At 48.5% G+C, this 23,429-nt stretch overlaps 2 protein-coding genes and 1 long non-coding RNA gene across 4 annotated transcripts in view; 1 reads left to right on the plus strand and 2 right to left on the minus strand.

Annotated features, from left to right (window-relative positions):
- KCNA6 (potassium voltage-gated channel subfamily A member 6) overlaps positions 1-22,425 on the minus strand; it is a 43,893-nt gene extending 21,468 nt beyond the window's left edge. For both annotated transcript variants that reach the window (XM_059403772.1, XM_059403773.1), the window contains exon 1: positions 16,559-22,425. In XM_059403772.1, the coding sequence (XP_059259755.1) occupies positions 19,775-21,361 (1,587 nt within the window). In that variant the 5' untranslated portion in view covers positions 21,362-22,425 and the 3' untranslated portion in view covers positions 16,559-19,774. The remainder of the gene's footprint in view (positions 1-16,558) is intronic.
- NDUFA9 (NADH:ubiquinone oxidoreductase subunit A9) overlaps positions 1-23,429 on the minus strand; it is a 236,501-nt gene that overhangs the window by 1,909 nt on the left and 211,163 nt on the right. The window lies entirely within an intron of this gene.
- On the plus strand, positions 11,559-17,797 carry LOC132019947 (uncharacterized). Its single transcript, XR_009404873.1, has 3 exons — positions 11,559-11,705; positions 12,065-12,186; positions 17,709-17,797. It is a non-coding gene; the product is annotated as an uncharacterized LOC132019947 (long non-coding RNA).

Raw genomic sequence — 23,429 nt, forward strand, 5'->3', positions numbered from 1 at the left:
AAAAAAAAAAAAAAAAAAAAAAAAAAAAAAAAAAAAAAAAATGTAACAGAGAGGAACCTGTTTCTTTCAAATCACCAGGGTCTACCATCTCTCTCTCTCTCTACATCTAAGCTGCCCCAAGTCTGAGAGGAATGATCAAGGCCTAGCAGGTTGATACGCAGGTTCTGTGCAGAGTCACCTCCCTTGGAGTCTGGAGAAAAGGCACAAGGAAGCCCCCTGTTCTCCCAACTACAAGTGGGAAGGTGCTAAATAATTCTGAAAACAAGCCAGTTACAGAATTTAGAGCATAGTGAAAGGGAGAACTATTACGTATTTTGGCCAAGAAGCCTTCTTTCTTTTATTGAACAATGATTACGTGCTAAGCACATCTTATCCACATGAGAAAACTTTCGTGACATTTCTCTGAAATAAGTATAATGATTCCCATTTTACAGTTGAGGAATACCAGCCTCAGGAGAGTGAGAAATGGGGACACCTAGGTGACTCAATTAAGTGGCTGCTGTCAGCTGAGATCATGATCCCAGGGTTCTGGGATAGAGCCTTGCCAGGGTCTCCCTATTCAACAAGGAATCTGCTTCTCCCTGTTCCTCTGCCCCTTCCCCTGCTCATTCTTTCTCTCTGTCTTTCTCAAATATATAAATAAATAAATTCTAAAAGAAAAATTATTTAAAAAGAGAGAATAAGAACTGTGCCCACAGACCCAGTGTTAGTGAGTGGGAAAGTCAGGATTCGAACCTAGGTTAATCTGATGCTGAAGTCTGAGGGCACCCCATAAGGCTCTCCTGCAGGGCCTGGCTACTAGGATTTCTTCAAAATCTGAATGGAACACAGATTTTCATGGGAGATTAGTTGTAAAGGCATCACTTAGTCAAGAGAGTAAGTGAGTTAACACGTTGGCCTTCAAACCAGCTCTGTAGTAAAGTAACCATAACAGCCATGTGGCCTTGGCCCAATCGTGTGATTTCTTGGGACCTCAATTTTTTCTATTTATAAAATAAGGAAGTGAATCTGTATAATAGATGACACCCCCTCCAGCTCCTGAGGCTGGGAGGTTTTCCATCTCTTCCAAGAGAGACTAGCCCAGACTGATCTGTCCCAACTGAGAGTTTCTGGGAAAGAGGCTCAGATTGGTTCAGATTCAACCCTCCTCCAATCCACCAAAGCCGGGGGTCCAAGGTCCTGACTTAGCTGTTGGAGGTTCAGCCTTGTGGATGACCGAGCAGTTCAAGCCTTGCGGGTAGCAGGGGCAACTGTGAAAGGTTCTTGGACCCTCTTAGAACCGGTCTATCTGATGACATCCAACAGGAACAGTGATGATTCACATGGGAAACTTCACTGCTTCCCTTGCTTTGAGAAAGCAAGGAGGGCTTGTCCATCCAATCCCACCTCCCCTCCTTCCAAACCCTCCGATGGGGCAGAAAAGCCACATAGGGTTGTTGACTAAGAGGAGGGGGCCAGCCCTGCCAGCAAAGCATGTGCTTTTCCTGAAATTCTGTCCCGGGGTATCAAACGTCATTGAGGACCCTGACTGACCTTCCACACCAACCCCCCAAATCAGCCAGCAACCGACAGTGGGCAGGCCCGAACCGTGGGAAAGACGAGACTGCTGCAGGAATCTGCGGACTACGGCAGCCTCTCAGTCACAAGGCTGCTGAATAGGCAGGTGAAGGGGAATCCTGCCCAGGGCATGGACACGCAGTTCTGAGGCCCGCACTGCCGCGGAGGCAAGGCCGCGCCTCCTCCCCGCCCCCGCCCCCAGCCTCCGGGGGAAGGAGGCTGCAGGAGCCTGACACCGAGAGCCCGCAGTCGCTGGGAGCCGCTCCAGGACACAGCCCGTGCTGAGTAAAGGTTTGAATAAGGAGAGGGAGAGGAAAGGGCAGCCAGAGCGGTTGGTTTGAGTCGGGAGAGTTTGAGCCTAGAGATGGCTGCGGGGTGGAGGTCGGCGGAGGGGAGCCTGCAGTTACCTGGTTAGGTGCCTCTCTCCCTGCTCCACCTTGTTCAACCAGCCTGATGTCCGGAGTGGGGACTCAACACTGCAAGGGCCTCCGGCCCCCAAAGCAGCCTCACGGGAAGGACCCAGGTGGGCTTTAACGCTGTCGGGGTGGGGTGGGAAGGTGGAATGGAAGGGTGGATAGGTGCAGGGGAGAGAAGCTTTGGGGGTGACTGTGAGAATTCAGGACGTGAGGTTCCAGCTGGGGAGAAGGGAGTGTATCCCACTGACACCCAGGCAGCTGCTGGGGGATGTGACTTCCCTGCTCCTGTCCTGCACCGCACTCACTGCAGAGGACCAGCAGGGAAGGGCTAGATTGGAGGCTGAGGTCAGACTGCTGTGGGTGATGTGCCCTGTCCAGGTTCCTCGGGCTTCTGTCCCTCAGAGCCGTTATCTAACCGTAAAGCGGGTCGCAGCTTGGGAGGGGAGGAAAGCGTAACTGCACATTTCACAAGGATGCTCTCAGAGATGGAGCAGCGGCTGCAAGAGGAGGGATGTGGGTGAGAAGGAACAGAAAGAGCCCATCATCCACACTACAGGGGGCGGCTGATGGAAGCTAAGATGACCTGATCCTAGAAGATCTTAAGAGGGGAGGAAGGTTGCCTCCTCCCAGAGGGCTTGGCAGGACTGGCCTGGGCACTGCTGCTGACTTAGGGAGAAGCTGTGCAACCCTAGGCCATTCGGTCAACATCTCTGGGCCAGGGTCAATCATAAAAATGCCTGCTCTCCTGACATTAGTGGATTGTTGTGATGTGCAATTGTGAAAGAGATCTATAATGTGAAGTGCACTTAAATGTAAAAGTGTGAAGTTATTCTCACCAGAATTTCTTAGACTAGTAGTTCCCAACACCAGCTGCACATGAAAGTCTCTTGAGAAGCTTTAAAAAAAAAAAAAATGCTGCACCTGGACCCCATCTTAGAGCAATTATTCAAATTGGGGAGGGAGACTGGACAAGACAGCCAAGGGGGCAGGAAGTGGTTTTTTTTTTTTTTAAACTTCTCTGTGGTTCTGATGCCCTATGAAGGTTGAGACCCACTGCCTAAGGTTTCACAAACTTCCTCAAGGTAACTGCTTGGAGCACACATCTTATAAAGGCAGATTCCTGGCTTCTCCCAGATCTTCTAGGTCAGAATCCCAAGGAGGCTCAGCAGTCTTTCTCTTGAGCAAGCACTAGAAGCAGTGTGGACATGTTATTCCAGGAATGAGTCTGTCGATGATCTCTTTCCCTATGGGATGGATGGCCATACACAGCAATGCTCTGGACAGTGCAGGCGTGGCAGCTCAGGAAGAGGAGGGACTCTTCAGATAATAGGTGCAGACATGTGCTCCTGGGATGGAGCTTGTGCTAGACAGCCACAGCCAGTCCCATCCCTGCTGCGCCGAGGCAACAATCCCATTATAAAATGACAAATTTCCCAGCCAAAGGGCCTGAGAACCTTAAGATAAAAAGGAAACCATGATGTTATCTATAACTGATAGCAGAGATAGCCTGCGTTTTATTGTTTTGTCAATAGATTGTTCATGCTTTCCCATTTCACACACTTCTCTGCTGGCTCCGTTCCATTCCCAAAACTCTATAGGCACATACAATACACACGTACCCACTCACACCCACTCACACACAGAGAGACCCCCCACCTCATCAGGAACACAAATGGGCAGATGAAGAAGATTCAAGGAACTGGGGAACTCCTACCAGGCAGCCAAGTTACCCGGGCACATGGCTAGTGTAGGATAAAATAGTGCAGTTAATGTGAGGAGGAAAGGAGACCTAGCGATCCCTGGGTTTAGTCCTTTCCTTGGAGGCCGTATGAGCAGAGGAGTTCAGAGCAAGGACTGTGAGCCAGACCCCCTGGATTGAGTCCTACCGGCTGCGCCACTTTGGGCAAGCTACTTATCTGACAGGAAGCTACCCACAGGGCCACCAGTGAGATTAAATGAGTTAGGACATGGAAAGCTCTTAGAGACAGGGCCGGCACATGGGACACTGGGGAAGTGTTTGCTGCTATATTGGGGTTTCTGCTGGACTTTGTTGTAGGTGAGAAAGTTGGAGTCTAGAACATAAGCTGCTCGTTTGATCATACTTCTTGACTCTTGCAGGAATAAAGCCTAAGGGAATACTTATAAATATGGACAGATATCCTTAATAAAAATAGTCACCGTAGCATCATTCAGAAGAACAGAAACCTGAATGTCCAACAGTAGGGGGTAGCAAATCATGGTGTATGTAATGGTGGTTATGTAATAATAGCATGAGAATATTAGAGGTACATGGAGTTTTTTAAATGAAATGCAATTATGACATCTATAGAGATATAGATACACAGACAGAGCTAGTCTAAAAGAAAAACCCAAAATAGACCAACACTGAATGTCTCTGGCTGTGGGATTATGGGGTCTTTTATTTTTTTTTCCTTATATTTTTCTGAGTTGTACGATTTTCCTTAGTAAGCAGAAAAGCCAGAAAATAAAATGTTTCAAGCAATCTGCTCAAAGTCAGACAGTGCATTAGGAGCCCACATAAGCTTTCTATCCCTGTCCAGGGTTCTGCTGCTTCATCAGGCACACTAACAATAGGGAGGAAAGCTAAATGGGATAAGGATGATGAACAGACACCAAAAAGCACCAAGACCAGTATAGCCATGCAGGACTGGGATCCAGCACAGTGGGAACCCTGGTCTGGACATGCAGCTCCAGCTTTCAGACTGGGCTGGAAGAGCAGAGCTGAACACTTTCTATCCAACCAAGACCCTTCTATCCACAGTCACCGCATAGCACAGTGGGGCCAACATAGAACCCTACACCTGCCCTTGGGGTCACTACCACTTTCCCAGAAATGGAAAAAATCATCTTCTATTTGGTCTGAGGATATCAAAGAATTGTACCCCCTTTTCTTTCCTCTGTCTTTTATACAGGTTCCCTCTGCAAATGGGGATCCAGAGACCCAGAACATTCTAGTTAACACCCCTGCTAGTCTGCATTCTCCTGCTTCTCCTTAATATAGAAGTGCCTTTCCATGCCCAACATTTTTCCAATCATAATGCCAAGGTACTTGACACAGCCAAAACCGAGAAATGTTTATTTTGCAACTGTGAAATAAAAAAGATCTGGAAGCACTTAATAACTAAAAGCTCATCTAAGAAAAATAGGAAGGAAGGAGGGAAGGAGGAAAAGCAAGAGAAAAACAGAGAGAGGCAATTTATCCCCCTTGGTATTACATAAAAATTATTATATCTCTTTCAAAATTTTGCTATAACCTGCTCCATTTTTTTGTAAGTGGTAAGTTCTGATCTTTGTCTGTAAAATAAGAGACTAGAGTGGGTGAGCCCGGAAATCCAATGATTCTATATTAAGTTGAAATTTAGTAACTCTGGCTCTCTTTTTAAAAGATCATTCTGGTGGCAAAAGCCAAGCAATAAAGTTTGCCAAGTTATCAAGGGAACCAGCTGTACATTCAATGAGTAAGCGAAGCATCCATAGAATTTTCAAGCAGAAACTCAAAAATTGTCTAGTCCAACCATCTCATGTTACAGATGGAAACACTGGGCCGGAGAATAATACCAAGAGCTACCATCTGGTGAGCACCGGACTGGTGACTTGCTCAGGGTCGCACAGCAAGTCAGTGATAGACCCAGAATTAGGTGTGATGCCCACCATCTCCACAGTCCATTTATTCAAATTTCTGGTTTGAATTTAAAGATTTAAAGGTGAAAGAAAGAACTGGCTATCAGGAACTCCCCACAGCCCAAGATGTCCTGAAAAGGAGCAACAGGTACAAAGGCAACGGCAGGTTAAGAGTCACCACATCCTCTCTCCTTTTACCTCTAAACACAGAAAGGAAACCATGGAAGAAAGAACCTAGTTCTGGGCCAGCTGGGGCGGAGGAATAGACAATGAGCATCATGCCTTTCCTAGGGTGAGCAGAGTCAAAGGTAAGAGCCCTTAGTAGCACAAAGAACACCTAGCAGAAAGAGCTACCCAGCGAACTTAAGTCCCAGCACTGGAGGAACTGGGTCCAACTGGGAGGTACCATTGGAGAATACCTTGAAAACAATATTTAGGAGCATGGGAAAGAAGCCTGAAGATCCTGGTTACTTAGAGCTCACTGCTAGTATTTCTTTGAGTCTTGTGAATAAGATTTTTAAAATATGGTATTTAGTAAAGGCATGCTTGAACATTTACATTAAAAGGTCTAGTTGGGGTAGGTGTCTGACTCTTGATCTCAACTCAGGTCTTGATCCTCAGGGTCATGAGTTCAAACCCCATGTTGGCTCCAAAAAGGTCTATTTTAGTTATAAAAGTAAATAGAGATGCACATTGTAATCTTTGACTTTGTAAATGAGATGCACCGAACTGGTCTGTTATACCACAAGGGAATGCCATCGGGAGGCTATCAGCCCAGAGAAGTACATCTCAAGGGTGGATGTTTGCAATCAATAGAATAGAATAGAAACTCTAAATCCAACCAATAAGACCCAATTTACAGTTATTTTTCAGAAGGATGATAAGAGGCCACAAAATGGTCCATTGGAGAAAATCTTTAAGGACTGAGGTTCCATGGACTCAAATTCATCATAAGGAATTTCAGAGGTCTTTGAGTTTCTTAAAATTTATTCCTTGGGTTATACTTTTTGTGGGATGTAATTAGAAGTTACCCCTCAAATGGGGTGGAGATATTATGGTAAAAATAATTTTAACAACAAGTTTAAGAAGTGAAATAGGTTTATTTTGTGCAGGACTTCTCAGGGCCTTTAATTTCATGTTGCCATGCATCATGTATCTCCAAGAAGCAGAAATGTAGTGGCTGGGAACATTTCCATAGGAATGCCGTGTAGAACTAGGGCCCCACAGATCATATTTGAGGACCTCTGGCATAAGGAGTTATTCTAGGTAATATGGTCAGTTGAATATCCAACTCAGTTGGTACAAAATGGCAGAAAGGAAGTTGTATAACTGAGTAGGAGGAAGACATGCCTACCACACAAATAGCAGGGAGACTGCATTTTGAAATATCTCTCCCTCTCATCCCCTGGTTATGGGGATGTCTCAGAACAAGCCTGGGCTAATGAGGGACTTTTCCGAATGCAGGGCAGAGGAATGGATTTTTCGTCTTTTGGAAGCCACTGCCTGCTCAATTTTTATATGTCATTTTGTCTTATTCTCTACTTACTTATACATCATTGAGTTCAGCAGACTTCCTTACAGATGAAATATATTCCTGAGATGCTGTATTTAAGAAATATACTCTCTATAAACTGAACCTTATTTTCCACTGGCTTGTGTTATAATTCCGAAGAATGTTGACCCCAAATATATCATGACATTTCTGAGCCTGTTCGGCTTCTTCCTGGGTCCTTGTGCAGACTCCTTGCAACAACTTCTCCCACTCAAGGCAAACCCAGAAGCCAGGCAAGTAAATGCTGGCTGTCCACACTCAATTATTCGATATCCCAGTTAATTCCTAAGTGTGTTAGAAATTGTCACTGCTTCCCAGAATTTTGCATGGATAAGTCACTTCTTTGCTTATGCTCTTTCTAAATGGATTATGAGAACTGCTGGGTGTTCCCTTCTGCGGCCTGTTTTAACAGGGAGGTGGTTTTCTGCCTAAGAGGGTATTAAGACCCTTTCTATGAGTCACCTGTCATCCTACCAAGTGTTGGGTAATTACATCACTGAACCATGACCAGGGGTAAGCTAGGAAACCCAGATCTACAAAGAAAGAGAAACTATCGCACATATATTTCCTAAAGGCCTTGGTTTAAATGAGCTTTGAGTGGTTCTAATTGTTTCTAAAGGTTGGGCAATTTTTAGAGGCCCTGCCTATGTCTCAGTGCCCTGCTAGAATGGGCCAACAAAAGAGATCACGGGAAAAAATAACCCATTTTTATTGAATCCTTACTGTGTGTCAGGACCTGCGAGCTTTGCCTCCTTTAACCCCACCTGTCCCCATGAGGGATGTTCTATCAATGATATAGTTTTACAGAGGAGAGAACCACGGCTCAGAGAGGTTCCCAGTGTTCCCAAGGCCACATAGTTACACAGACAGGGTGGTAGCACTGGGTTCTGACTCCTGGGTTAGCACATCACCCCTTCTTGCACAGTTCATAGTGAGACACAAGGGACTTAGGACCGGGACCTCATTTCTCCCATCCTGCCTCACCTGACATGGCTATAGGCGTGGGAGATACCATGCTACCCCCGTGGGAATTCATGATCGAGACAGTCTGAATACAGTAAGAAAAAGAGAAAATTGCAATAGAGTTCGTTAGAGTTCCCACTTTTGAATACACATTTGAAAAATATCCACTAGTTCTTCCAGTGAATAAAAAGGCTCTTTCTCAAATCTGGTAGGTAATCCTGCAATCTGGTTCATAATACCTTCTCCTCCCACTGGACAAAGGAATTACAATTGTATGAAGTATGCCATAAATGAACTTAAGTTCATTTTTCTACAGACTATATGCTTTCTTTTAAGTTTAGCTACATCCTGTGATTTCATTTAAACGCGAAAGGGTCCCTGCCTGTTAAAAATCACCTGTTTTTTTTTAACAGAAAAATGATTTTCTTACTTTTATACACATGCACACATGTCAAAAACACCTTTTCAGAATTTTCCAGAACATCTATGGGGAAAAGTGAAGCAGATGGTCATTAAGATGGAAGACCCGTGATGGATTTCCTTTAACCCAACCTGATTTAATATTTTCTGCCCTCCTAGAAAGATCAAGTATGGGGGTCAGTGGGATGAGTAGGGGAAGGGTCATGGAATCCTTTTAAATTTGGGTTTTCAGAAGGGAAAGGCGTCCCTAGTAAGAGATGACCAACATGAAATCTGCTCTTCTCTTGGGACCCTGGAGTTGCCTCTAGCCCAAATTGCTATTAGACTCTGGCCCCAAAATATCCTGATAAAATAACAGATAAAGCAAGGAAAAGAGGAGAACCTTTCTTATCTCTCTCCCAACACAATAATGTTGGACACACTTCCAGCTCTGCGGTCAGCTCACTTTTGGCCAATAAGCCCGTCAACAGCAGAGTCTGATTGAGGGCTGAAACTGACAGGGAAGAATCTAGGAAGAGAGGGAAGAAAGAGTGTGGGGACGACCATGGGCTTCGAGTGTTGCACAGATGCAGAGCCCCTGGCTGGTAGCCAGCCATTCCCCAGGAGAGCTACAGGATCCCACAGCGATCCCCGACTCACAACGCTGAGTCCCAGCCGGCACGAACAAAGTGATGTCTCATTATCTGACATCACAGAAGTAGGCAGCTGGCCTCGAGTCAGAAATACCCAAACACCGAGGTTTGCTTTTTTTTTTTGCATTTTAATGATTTTAGATGGAAATCCTTAACTGCATCACACATTTCCTTGCCCACTTAATTGGACAGAGAACATAACTTAGCCTGTTCTTGATTCCTACAAGGTCCCTTCCCTCCAAGCAGCAGCCCAGTTCTGTCTCCAGTTGTGACTGCCTCCTGCACGGGCTGCCAGTCCTCGCTTCTGCTTTCACTCTGTTCCTAACAACCACATCTACCGCCGTCCCATCCAACAGTCCACTGAGGTTCAGCGAGATCATTCAAGGAAGGCTCTGAGGGAGGGCCCATACACCAGTGTCCACGGAGTCACCAGATGAAGTGGTCTGGGCACAGTGCCTTTGGTAGAAACGCACACGTAGGGCATATTTCCCACCTAGGAGGAAAACAATGCTGGGGGTACAAGAAAAATGACAGCCCCAGCCTCAGTGGACACTGGGCAAAAGAGAGCCCACTACACCTTGGGAAGGGGACAGCTCCCTCAGCTACTGCCGACTGAAGACGAAAAGCCAAAACGTAGGATCAAGAAGACCAGCTCTTCCATTTTTCAAAAGAAAACAAAACTCAAGTTCTGCATGTGAAATCTCCCAGTATTTCTCATATCTTTCCCCAGTTTTGTTGAGATAAAATTTTCATAATACAATATTTCTTAACACGGCATCGTAGCTGACCTACAAGTCACTGATTTAGGACCTATTATCAGGAATAACCTGCACAGTTTTTTGTGGCTGGGTATGGGTGGGTGAGAGCCTGGGGTCCCCATGTGCAGTCCTGTGCACTGCTCCTGGGTAAATGTGACCCCCTCCCCGAAACACTGAGAGCAGTCCTACAGGAGACACAAACTTTTTTCCCCATCATGCCAGACTTCTCCCTCTTCACAGCAATGCCAACTTGCCTTAAAGCAGCTGGAGACTGCCTGATTTACGGTTCAGCCACCGTGGCTTTTAGAAACTTTTTTCTTCCTGACACTAGCCCTGTGGTTTATAAAAGGAATCTGTAACCAACAGCGATTTCTCTTTCTCTCCTAGGACAACAAAGTACAGAGAAGAATCTAGAAGCTGATTTCTGTTTCTCAGGGTGTCAGAAATCAGCAGTCCTGAGTTAAGATGCTACCTCTCAGCATCCCTCCTATCCTTTTCAAAATACAGAAGTCTCAAATAACCTGCTTTCCTGACTTCCAATTTGTGACAGTTTCCTGTAGCCCAGTCACTAAATTTACCGGAAAAACTATAGTCCCGAAAGGTTAGAGAACATCTTAGTTGGTAAGATTAAAAGCAAAGGGCTTGGCCTCCCAGGCCAGAGCCTGTACATGAGCCTGTCTTTGTCCAGTGTGAAAATAGCTTTGGTACTTACTAGAATAACAATTTTTAGTCGTTCCTTACAAATCCAGCAGCTGGCTATCTGATGAAGAATTTCTCTAGCTAGGCCTGCTGTCTCTGTACCTTCGAAAGTCGGGGAAGAGAGAGATGAAATTACAAAGCACTGAATTCCACTTCCTATCGACAGCTGTGCTAATGAGTTTGGCTGGATAGGAAATGAATAAAATTGGTAAGTTTAATCCTTAGGTTTCTGTTTTCCATAAAAATATATATATACAAGTGGTGAAGTTAGAAAATGTGAGTCCTAGATCCAGCTTTGCTCTGAATTAACTGGAATCACAGGCTAATCTTTCCACTTGTCTGCACCAACCTTCTCCTTCATAAAGAGCAGCATTTAGGGCCCCTCCCAGCCCCCCTACCCATTCTGTCCCTGTGACCCTCAGTACTGTCCTTCCCAATGCTCTGGTGCTCCTGGGAGGAGTTTTCTATCTTGGTTGAAAAAAATATCACCAGTATATCCATTTTATTTTCACAAGATACATTCAGATTACGTGTCTATATATTAAATCACATCTTAGGTGCCATTATTTAAACAGATTCTGCTGTGAATCCTTCAGGCAAAGAACCTCCTGGATAAAATAGCTAGCTACCATGAGTCTATTTTTTATATCATATTTCATGTAAATGTTTATTTCAGAGAACGGAACTGAAGTCAGTGGGGATCCTGCCTCTCTCTGAGAGGACAGGTGTTTCCAGCCCCACTCCACGGTGGCTGGCTGTTCAGCGTCACTGAGGCTCCCTGGGCCCTGCTCTGCTGAGAGTTTACTTTCTGCTAACCTCTTTAATGTGTCTGTTTGTTTGAGCCTCCCAACAACTGTGTGAGGCGAGCAGAATTAGCTCCCCTACTTTGCAGACGACAAAACTGGAGAGACTGAATGAGGTGCAGCTAAGAACGGGGATTCCGATGCAAGTCTGCTACCTCCAAAGGAAAGCAAGCCAAGGAGTCAGAAGGGGGAGGCAGTCCCATTGCCCTGCCCTGCGCCAGGTCTTCTGTGCACGCTGGAGTGGTTGTGGGAATGAGCACAGGGTGAGTAGAATGTTGGGGCCAAATTGGGACCTCCAGTGAGAGCTGCAGTGGAAGCCAATGGGGACCCACAGGAGTAGGAGGGGCTAGCTTCTTCCAGCTCCGGGACCTCCTGGCTCCTCCCCCTGAAAAGAGCAAAGGGAAGCTGGAGCTCTCCTATGTATGACAGGGTGTCACCACCTGCAAAGTGAGGGGAGATGTCACCATCTGCAAAGGGAGGGGATGGGGGCAGTGGGTCGTGAAGATGGCCCAGGAACAGAGGGAGTGCTGAGGATGAGAACCAGGGGAGGTGGGATTTTGAAGGCTACTGGAGCAGTATAAGGAAACGGACCTAGAGTCTGACTTAGGTGTTCTATCCTCAGGGCTAACATGGGACCCTGCATTTGTCCCAAGGAGGAAGACCGGAGGAAGTAGGAGAGGAAGGTTCTGGAGGAGTGCCATCCCCCTGGGAACGTTAAAATGTGGAGGGAAGAGAACAGTGATGGTAGGAAGGAGGGGTCTATAGAAAGATGTACAGGTTTTCTCTTTACACCACTTTTTGAAAAAGCTTATTTATTTCTCTCGGCGGGGAGAGAGAGAGCGCGTTGGGGGGGGGGACAGAGGGAGAGAGAAAATCCGCTGAGCACGGGATCCCACACAGGGCTTGATCCCACAACCCCGAGATCATGACCTGAGCTAAAATTAAGAGCCAGGTGCTCAGTGACTGAGGCACCCAGGTGCCCCCCACACACATTTTTTTTTAATGCCACTTTGCTTTTACTAAAGACCTGTGTTAGTACCTGCTCTCAATAACGAGAGAAATCCGAAGAGGATTTTTGCTTTTGTGAAATGGTAATTCTTTGCTTTACTTCATTTGGTTTATGAAAGTTTTCACAGGAATGTTCTACTTTTGGATAGCTGGGGAAACCTGTGTGTGTGTGTGTGTGTGTGTGTGTGTGTGTGTGTGTGTGTGTGTATGTGTGTGGCTATGTCAGATTATAGCTATGTGAGATTATAGCCTTGTGAGATTCATCACAATATACAGGGTGGGCAGGGTGGGGAGAGACAGGGCACCTGCTGGTTTTCCCTCGAAGAGACAAATTGGCATATAAATAAAAGCCCTTATACACATCTAGGAACCACAAATCCACTCTCTCTTCTTGTTTAGTATTAATCGGACCCTCGAGTTCTATAAATTACGTCTCCCCTGAGGATGATGGGTCACACATCAGTTGTGTGCCCTTGAATATGCCCTCTGAGCCTCAACCATCCTATCTGTCAGGGGAAAACAATGCCTAGCCCACCAACCTCATTTGGTTGTTGTAGGATAATAGTAATAACAGCCAATCTTTGTATAGTGCTTTTATATATTGTTACATATTATACCACGTGTCTATTATTACATGTTACATAAACACTGTACATATATTAGTTCATGTAATCCTCAAAACAGCTCCCTGACATTGGTACTATTATTATCCTCCCCTTTACAGAAAGGGAAACTGAGGCACAGAGCAGTGTCAGAACTTGCTCCATGTCACCTAGCAGGCAAGTGACCAAGGTGAGATTTGAACCCTGGAAACTTAGCTCCAGAGTCTTTTTTGTTGCTCCTAGCCTTTTTGTTATATGACATGATGTTTGACAGCATTGAAGGCATTTTAAAGGCTTTTTTAAAATGAATGGTACCGTCCTCATTCTTGCTAGGACCACTCCCATGGGGGAGGACCAAAGCAGAGGAAGGATTCACTGCGCAAGGACAGTGCCCTAGCCTTAGACATGCGGACCCGCCAGCCAGGTGCTGAGCCTCCTGGAAGAGAGGGAAAGAATGGCTCCTGTTCCTGGCCCCTCCCAGCCGCGCGACTATCTTCCTATGTTCTTTTTCAAAGCAAAGCGTCTCGGCTGCCAAGAGCTGGTTTGTCTGTCTCCTGGAGACAGAGGTTGTCAAGCCCGGAGAGAACAGTGAGCATGTCAAAAATAGCAGCACAAGCAGACTGCGTGGCTGTGATTTCCTTTTGAAATGTTGGTTTTGTGCTCACCGAAGAGTGGGGGTCTGTCTGTGCTCCCTGCAACCTGCAGCGGGGGCTGCTTGAGGATCCGAGATGTTTTCCAGGGGCGAGCAAAGCACGTCTGCGGAGGCCCAAGGCAGACGCAGGGGAAAGCCTCTTCATAGTAACAACGATAACATTAGAGTTGTATTAAAAAAAAAAAATTGTTACAAACCCTCACCCAGGCTGGGTCCTAAGTAGGTTAAGTTGACAGCCAAGATGAGACCAGTACTATTAAGGATATTTACAGTCCCTTTTGCTCTGTCCTGGGAATGAGGGAGTCAGCACCTTGTTTGTCCTTCAGAAGTGGTCACAAATAGATTTTCACCCCCTCTTTAGGGTGCCAAGGGGATGAGAATGGAGAAGGGGCAGGGGAGGCAGGGTGAGCTCCTCTCTCTAGGGGTTCAGAGCAAAGGGACATGACATGACAATCTCCAATCCCACAGGGACCTCAAGCCCAAAGCAGGAAAGGGTTTCATTGGGAGACACAGTAACATGAGAACTGAGAGCCCATCTGTCTTGTATTCCCAGTGGCCTACATCTGACAAGTTCCCTCTCCCACTAAAGCCCCAAGCCCTAGGCCTTGGTCTGCTAGAAGCTCATCTGTGCCACTGGCGGCAGCCCCATATAAAGCAGAATGGAGAGAGGAAATCCTACGGTTTAAAGAATGAAAGGTTTCTTTTTCTTCCCTAAGTGACCTTGACAAGCTAGAATCAGACCCCACTTTGCTTCCCAGGGCAGTAACACACAGTCAAAAACGATCAGAGCTGGCATGGCAGCCAGATTGTCCCAGGAGGACAATATTCTCTGGGAATCTATCTTGGCATTTGTGTGGAGATGCCGGGTGACAGAAATACTGCCAAAAGCAAGGTCTCAGCCAGGGGAGAGAAGGAATGATAAGCAGCGGCGCTGGAAAGTGTCATGTGAGGAGAAGTACCAAAGGGAGGGAAGCATGGGTCCCAATGAGCAAAAGGCAAGTGAGAGTAAAAGAGCATTATCTGATGAACAGACCCTGAGCCAGGTGAGCTGACTTCTGTTTGCCCAAAGCACCAAAGACAGCGGACCCCACAGAGGCTGTAAAGGGTTAATGGTTACTGCAGGGAGGAAGTGGGAAGGAGGAAAGCAGAATAAAACCTTGACTCCAGCACAATTTCTTTAGGAATTCTGAGTTTACAGGTGCAGAGCCTAGGTACAGTTTTTTGGTTGGTTTGTGGGGATTTTGACATTTTTCCTCTTTGTTTTTGTTTTGCCAGCAAAGTCTGAACCCCTCGGGCAAGTTCACTGCCTTCGTCCTACGTAATGAATAGCGTCCCGCATACTCACCCCAGCGCAATACATGCTAATCACGCTCTGCAGTTACCAAAAATGGCTTTGACCTTTCTTGTGCTTGAGCAAAGAGGAAAAATCCCACAATGATTTGATTGTCAAAATTAAAAAAAAAAAGGCAGTTCTTGGCACCGTATTTGAGTAGCAAGGAGCGAGTGCATGAAAGCTCTAGTGTCCCCAAGTGGCAGAAGGAAAGAACTGTCATCCCGTCCTGGATACTTAGACTGGCCCGTCTTTAGAGATGCTGACCTTTTAGATTCATAAAACCAAACTGTTCTCCCAGCCGAGGTATGAAACTTAGGTTATCAACCCCATGCCACTTCTCCCCCTCCCAAAATCCAGGGACTTTTTTGGTTAATTTATAGAGTCATACAACTATCACCACAATGTGTTAGAAAATGTCCATTACCCTCCACCCCACCCCCCCCCTGTCCTGATGCTGGTGGGACTACCGCTAGCAAGGGGAGTGCACAATTCCCCTGAAGAACTGGGTGGAGAATTTTAATCCATCAGGTCAAGGAGTGTCCTGGCACCTTGCACCCCTGAGAGACATGCCCTTGCTTTGTCCTGCCTTCGGTGTGCAAGAGAGACAGCTGGAGGCCGTGAGGGCCTTCAAGTGAAACAAGGGCAGCTTGAGGGCCACTTCTGACTTAAGGCTTTTTCCAGGCTAATTCCAGTCCTAATTCCACTCCCTCCTAAGTCCTTGTCTTTGTGTTTAGCTTACTGTTCCTGTTCCTATTGTTCTTTTGTTTTGTTTTGAACCTTTGTGTAAGCTTTAAGTTGGGGAACTTAGAGGTTTTCTCTCTCTCTTTCTCTCCCTTCCTCCTTCCCCCACTTTTCTGTTTCCTTCTATTTTCTATTTTTGAAGATTAGGAAATTTCTGCAGAGATGCTTTTCTAAAGGCGGTGCAATCTCATCTTGCTCTGTAAGCTCAGAACTTGTGGTCACAGGGTCAAGCTTGGCAAGAAAGGACAGGACACTGTACTGGCAGGGAAGTGTTGGGGGGTAGGGGTGTCCTCCAGCCGGAGAACAGCCTTCCTAACAAACACTTGAGATCACTGCTGTCCTAGGGTTCAAGTTGTGATAGCAACAGAAGTGCTACAGCTGCTCCCTGCCACTAAAAAGGTGGAGTGAGGGAGAAAGATAGAAAGAAAGACACATAGAGAAGGAGGAAGAGATTTAAACAACGGAAGGGCAAACACCAGAAATGTGACAGTTAAGGGGGGGAAACGCAGTGAAAATGAGTAAACCTCGGAGAAGGGGAGGGGCGTGCAGAGAAAAGGAGGTGACTAGAAAGGGTGGGGGAGCCAGCAGTGAGGGAGCAGAAACGGAGGAAGGAGACTAAAGTACATGGAGTCACAGAAAATACGCAGGAGAGGAAGGTGGTCCCTGAGGACCAGGACGTCAAAGCCCTGGGTCTCCGGGATGCATGTGCTCCACTCCCCGACTTGTAATCTGGCCCGGAGCACGGAGCCAGGATCATAGTTTCCCAACAACAGAACCTACCTCTGATGCAAAGGCGGCCAGCTGTCCCCCTCTCTCCTTAGGGATGATCCGGCAGGAGGACTATCCCACGTCTCAGCTGAGCCTGACAGATCCAGGAAGGCATTTGGGAGCTCCTGCTGGCGATCAGGTGTAACAGAGGCCTGACCCTTGCCTTTGCTGGCAGCTGGGAAATCACCACTCCAGCTGTCTCAGCGGCACAGGGTGCTCCACGCTCGGGGCACAGATTCCACACAAAGAGGCTCAGAGTCAGAGGGACTGCTTGGCAAAATCCTTCACAGAAACTAGGTCAGGTCACAGCCTCTCCGTGTTTCTTCGATGTCTTGAGAAGAGCCACCTATGAGACTGCTGGGAACAGAGCTAGATAATCCCCAGGAGGAAGAAGTGTCATTTCTTTCAGTCTCTCTGAGAGCAGGGAGGAGCCTCTCTGAGGAGATGGCAGTTCCATGATCCTCTCATGGACTGTGACTGTCAGACTCTCGGAGGGCCCCGCCTGGCCGCCCCTTGAGGAGCCTGTCCCCTCCAAGTCTCCCCTTGTCATTTTGCAAAAGATAATACTGACATTGGTTTAACTGGCAGTTGCTTAGCATTCAAATTTCTGAAGACTCGGGGGTGAGATGAGGCAGCTTCGATGACTGGATGGGGAAACCGGGAAGAGAGGTCTAGGGAGAAAGTTTGAGGAACTGCTTCCCCCTCATTTTCCGAAGGTCACACAGCCGGCTGGTCATCACCAGCCCCTCAAGCACTATGTAGGAGGTGTTCCCATTTCAGAAGCTGGGAATATGTAGTCTCCTGTTCTCCCTTGATGCCCAAATCAGAAGATAGAGAGAACAGTCTGGAAGGTTGCTATGGCAACCAGAGTCCCTGGAGAGCCCAGCTCTCCACAAACCCTTTACTTTCAGGCATGCTCTGACTTGAAAAGGAAATGTTTTATTAGGGATGGTGATGAGGATGAACACATACACACATATAGAGATGAACATGCGTACATGTTCCAACATTAACCCTCGCAGAAAGCAACCCGCTGCCTCTGGAGTGGGCCCTTCTCCTTTCGCCCCCTAAGCCAGAAGTAACGGAAGGAATTTGGAAAACCAGAACTTCATGGCCTCGGAACGGATTTCTGAATCAGGAACTCCTCTTATCTGTATTTCAGGTTTGGAGAAGCCAAGCTCCCAGTCAAGGCTGCCTCTGGCCCTGGAAGGATCCCACTGAACCTGTCTAAAGAGCATTCTCCTTGCTGATGGGTAAGAAGAGAGACTGAGGCCCAGGTCAAGAGGCTAAGCAGGGATTTAGGGAGCTAATAACCCACGATAGCCTACTCTTGGGCTTTGGATCCAAGACAGGAACTCTGCAGGGAGGTTTTGCCTCTGGGTGACGGGAAAACTGGCTAATGAACTAAAAACTCAAGTCCTTTACTAAAATTCATACATTTGCATAGCATCATCCCCAGCTTCCCAGATGAGTTCATCAACATTCCCCATGAGGTAGGGAGGGGAAGACATTAATGTTCCCATTTAATGGGTTGGGAAATTGAGGCACAAAGAGGAACTGTGGCACCCAAGTTACCCTGTCAGGTTGTGGCAAAGTCCAGATTTAGATCTAGCACGCACAGGAGCCACGGTGCCTCTCAAGAAAACCCTCAAAAGGCCATCCCTCATTAAGTTGCTCTTTGAGAAAATGATTTAAAAAAATTTTTCATCAAAGAGTCTTAAAGCATAGATATAAAATTAAAAACATGTTAACAGTCCTTTCGGTTTCTGAACTGCACCCAGAAGAGCTCAGAACAGTAGTACATCACAGTTTTTCAAGGCAACAAACAAATGACAACGTTACCAGGAGAGAAATGAAGGGAAGTGGGAAGGTGGGATGAAGACAGCAGTTTCACGCTGGAAGAGGGTGACTTATCTAGTGGTGACACGGCCACATTACCTTACCAGTTAGAGCAGGTCAGCTGCAGCTCCAAGGGGCAGAGCAGGTGAATGTTTGCTTGACTCAGAAAACAAAACAAAACAAAACAAAACAAAACCTCTAACAGTAAGACTGTCAACAAAGGAATGACGTTTCTTCTTGACTCTGAACCTATTTCATTGCCCCTAAAATGGGAAGAACCCCACGCTAGCATCCAATGCTAGCCACCCACTTGACAGAAGATGGGTATGAATGGGTGGCACGCTACCTGTCTGGAGGTTTAAGCTAGAGTTTGCTTTGGAATACCTTCAACTGCAATCCTAAGTCAAATTCCCAGGAAGCAGGGTGGGGGGCTCGAGAGGGTTGGGGGAAAGCATGGGGGAGAAATTTCCCATCTGCAACAAGGTTTTTCTTTGCACGCCTCCCGGATGACAATGTCTGCTCAAGTGATACCTCTCTTTAGATAATGTGGTCAGGCAAGTTGCTTGACTCTGTTCAGCCACTTCTCTTGGCTTTGTGGTTCCCTCTTTCCAGTTCCTCTGCACAGGAAGGCACTTGCACAAAAAGAGTATTTGGCTCTGAGAAGGAACCTTCCTGGAAGCTAGACAGTCAGGGAGGGAAGAACTGAATGTAGACCCAAGGCTGACATACCCACTGTGCCAGGACACACCTGGAGGAATCCACTGGCCCCTTTGGTCTGAGACGGACTCTAATGTCCTCCAAATGGCCAATTTTAATTGCAGTTTCTCTAATTCCTTCCAATTTTCGAGACAAAAAACAAATTTGGAGGCTGTGCAGCTAAAGGCTTTACCAAGGGTCCTCTGCAGGATAAGCAGCAGGTGTTACAGGGCACAGGAATAAAACAGAAAGATGAACACTCCAGCTTCTGCTAGTTACCATGTAGCCCAAAGCTGACAGGTGCATGCCCCAAAGCAAAGGACACCAAGGAGAGAAATAGGACCCAGGTAAGCCTGGCTTCCATCCTGTTGACATCTCTGTTCCTAGAGATATTACCAGCCCCAGACATGAAAGTTTAGAGTCAGGAGGGAAGGTCAGACGGAAATCTCATCCACTTGACAGAAGATGGGCATGAATGGGTGGCACCGTTAGAATTTCAAGAATGACATTTAGATGGTTAAACCTTGAATGCTGTAGAGATCAAGCAACAAGGTTGACAGTCCAGGTATCTGGACCCGGTGCAGGGGAGGGAGTCAGGAATTCGGCTGGAGCTCAGGTGAGGGGGTGGAGAATGAGAAGGAAGCCTGAGACTGCTCAGTGTCCTCCTTTCCATTCACACCCTGACTGCATCAGTCAGACCTCAGTGAGCATCCTTTTCTCTGCATATGCCCGATGTGGAGGGGGAAGGTAACTGGGTCTCCGTTCCCGAGTGGTCTCGGAGAATTCAGGCTTGCCAAGTCCACTGTCGGCTGCCTTCAGGTCTGGTGTAGGCTGCCCACAAGTGACATGGGTATACTGGCCTTGCTCCTCCTGCTCTGTCTCCCTGTGGTAGAAGTAGTTGAAGTTGGAGACAATGACGGGCACAGGCAGGGCGATGGTGAGGACCCCAGCGATGGCACACAGCGAGCCCACGATCTTGCCCCCCACCGTCATGGGGTACATGTCTCCATAACCTACCGTGGTCATTGTAACCACTGCCCACCAGAAGGCATCTGGGATGCTGGGAAAGAGTGAATCATCATCATCAGCCTCTGCGAAGTAGACGGCACTGGAGAAGAGGATGACTCCGATGAAGAGGAAGAAGATGAGCAGCCCCAGCTCCCGCATGGAGGCCTGCAAGGTCTTGCCCAGGATCTGCAGCCCCTTGGAGTGGCGGGACAGCTTGAAGATGCGGAACACCCGGACCAGGCGGATCACTCTGAGGATGGCCAGGGACATGGCCTGCTGCCCATTCTGGCCGCCCCCTCCACTGGCTGACTGCTGCTCCTGCTGCTGCACCAGCTCAGTGCCCAGGGTGATGAAGTAGGGGAAGATGGCCACCAAGTCAATGATGTTCATGATGTTGCGGAAGAAGGCTGGCTTGCTGGGACAGGCAGAAAAGCGAACCAGGAGCTCAAAAGTGAACCAAACTATACACAGGGTCTCCACCAGAAAGAACGGGTCAGTAAAGAAGGAGCCCCCAAGAGTACTTAGTGAGGAGGAGCCCCCTGCCACCATGCCCCCTGGGGGTATGCCAGGATGAAAGGTATAGGAATCATCTTCATCCTCGTCTTCCTCTTGACTACCCCTGGAAATTGGGGAGTCTCTGCTCACACCATTGCTTCCACCTCGACCATCTGCACGGAACTGGGGCAAGGTCTCCAAGCAAAAGATGACGATGGAGATAAGAATGACCAACACGGAGACGATGGCGATGCCCCTGGCCGGGCCTGAGCTCTCAGGGTACTCGAAGAGAAGCCAGACCTGGCGCTGAAAGGGCTGGGAGGGCAGTGGCTTCTCGTCCTCGCCACCTTCGGGCAGGCAGCCCTCGTCCTCCCGGAAGGCCGCCAGGGCCTCATCCCCCAGCTGGTAGAAGCGGATCTCCTCTAGGAAGATGTCCAGGGGCACGTTGACCGGCCTCCGCAGGCGGCCCCCAGACTGGTAGTAGTAGAGAATGGCGTCGAAGCTGGGCCGGTTGCGGTCGAAGAAGTACTCATTCCTCAGGGGGTCGAAGAAGCGGACTCTGCGACCAGGGTCTCCCAGCAGCGTGTCGGGAAACAGCGACAGGGTGCGCAGTTGCGTCTCGAAGCGCAGCCCGGAGATATTGATCACCAGGCGCTCGCTACTACAGCAGCCCCCGCCCCCGCCGGCCTCCGGGAAATCTCCCGCATCCTGTTGCTCCCCCTCTGGCCCACGGACCTCCCCCGGCGCCGCCAGCGTCAGGGATTTCTCCGACCTCATGTCCCCTCCGCGGTGCGCTCCCTGCCACTAGGACGGCGCCCCCGACACAACCTCTGTCTGGAGCGCGGCACCTCTTCCCGGCTCTCAGCGGCGCCCTCGGTGCAGGGTGGGGCTCGCGCTCCTCCGAGCTCGCGGTCTGGCCTGGCCGCTGGGTCTGGGAGCCCCGGAGCCCTAGCCTCTGCAAGGCTAGGTCTGGGGAGGGGACCCGGACGCAGAGGATTTAGCTCCGCGCCTCCAGATATCCGCGCTTGGGTGCCACAGCTTACTGGGATACCTGGAACCGCAAACTGGCGCGTGTGAAACGGGCTGCCCGAAAGGACGCGTGGCTTCGCCCCCTGTCGTGTCTGAGACTGGGCTCCAGGACGCGGGGGTCCGCCCTCCGGACCGGCTAGCTCTTCCCAGCTCCCACTGCGTTTCTCCGGCCGCTCACGCCCCCCCCCCCCCCCGCCCGCCGCTGGGAGCGAAGCGCCAGATGCGCCTCCCTCCGGCTCGGCAGAGACTCCTGGCGGAGCTCGGCCTCCGCCCTACGTGCACCGCGAGCTCCGTCTGGCCAAGGTCGCCGTTCCCGCCGCCACAGCCGCCACCTCCTCCCTGTGAGTCGCGCCGCAGGCCTCGCAGAGGGCCCTGCGGCTGCCCCGGCGCTGGGGCGCGGGGACCCACCTCTCCACCGCTCTAGCCTTCACTGCAGCCGCTGCAGCTGCAGCCGCTCGGCTCTCCGCTCTGCCCTTCCTTCCCAACCCTCACTCTCCAAGTGACGTGGCAGGCCCCGCCTGCTGCCCCCTCCCACCCCACTCTCACATCACACCCCTCGCCCAGCCAGGGGCTGCCGCGAGCCAGGGCGCTGTGGAAATAGACACACACTTGTCTCACCAGTAATCTTTCCCGCGCTCGCCTGGCACGCCTCTCCCTTGCTCGCATTCACAATCGTGGCCCCCTAAACAAGCACCAGCACCCTAATACCACACCCCCTCCACCTCCGCAATCAGCTTTCCTCTTTTCAGCGCAGGGCATTTCACCGTCGAGAAAACACACCCCGCCCCACGGTGGAACCCATAACGCGGAGCACTGTACCTCCACTCATCCCGAAATCTAATGAAAATATCGAATCATATTTTGTCCGACTGTGTTTATGAAGACCCATTTGTCGGCTTCCTTAATGTACTTAAAGAAAAAAAAATACAGAAAACGTTTGGAGAAGTTTTTAGAGCTTCCAATTTAGATAGTATTCCAATGTAAGTCCCCAGATAATCCATACCTCCCTTTCCGAACCTGGGCGGGCAAGGCTACAACTGTCCTAGAGCCCCAAAGTGATAGCAGAGAAAGGTTTGGGAACTCTCCCATTGCCTTTCTCATCAGAAGTTTTCCAGGGAAGTTCTGGGAACTTAGGCAGTACTTCCAGTGAAGAAAGAACCAGAAGATGGTAGTATCTCAGAGGTATCATAGGGCAGGGAAACACACCCTGGAGTTCTTTTGCTCCCAGCCTTCCTGGGAACTCATCAGGATTGCACAGACAAGAAAAGAGAAGAGGGGGTGAGTGGAAAGTGGTATGTAAGAATGTTGGAAAAAAATAATGGCTGCATTTACTGAGCATCTAATATGTGCTGACCACATTCCAGATGCTGCACCTGTGTTGTGTCCCTCACGGCGCTGTTTATCTCATAACCCTATGAGAAAGATGGCCTCTGCCCCCTAGGTAATGTTACAGTGAAGACTCACCTGCAACATTTGGGTCGGAACCAAAGTTTATTGTTAGGGACTCTTTCCCTAACTCTCCAGGAGGGAAGTGGTAAGAATGGTTTTCTATCCATTTCCACTGGAAACCATATAGTTTTTCTTTATTAGATCAAACAGGTTAGAGTTCGGTGGAAGAAGATTGCTCTGATCTTTTCAGCCTGCCAGTTCCAGGTAGGGTTGACATTTGCTTCTGTGTGCCCCAGTTCCTCCCTTCTTGGTTGTCTGTGGCCAGAATTAATTGGCTGACAATTAATTAATTAATTGGCTGACAAAACAAGTTGTTTTGTGTAGGTTCTTACTTATTTTATTTCATTGGTAAGCATTCATTGCTGAT

The sequence above is a fragment of the Mustela nigripes genome, chromosome 6 (genome assembly GCF_022355385.1).
Source record: "Mustela nigripes isolate SB6536 chromosome 6, MUSNIG.SB6536, whole genome shotgun sequence".
In the NCBI taxonomy this organism is placed as follows: Eukaryota; Metazoa; Chordata; class Mammalia; order Carnivora; family Mustelidae; genus Mustela; species Mustela nigripes.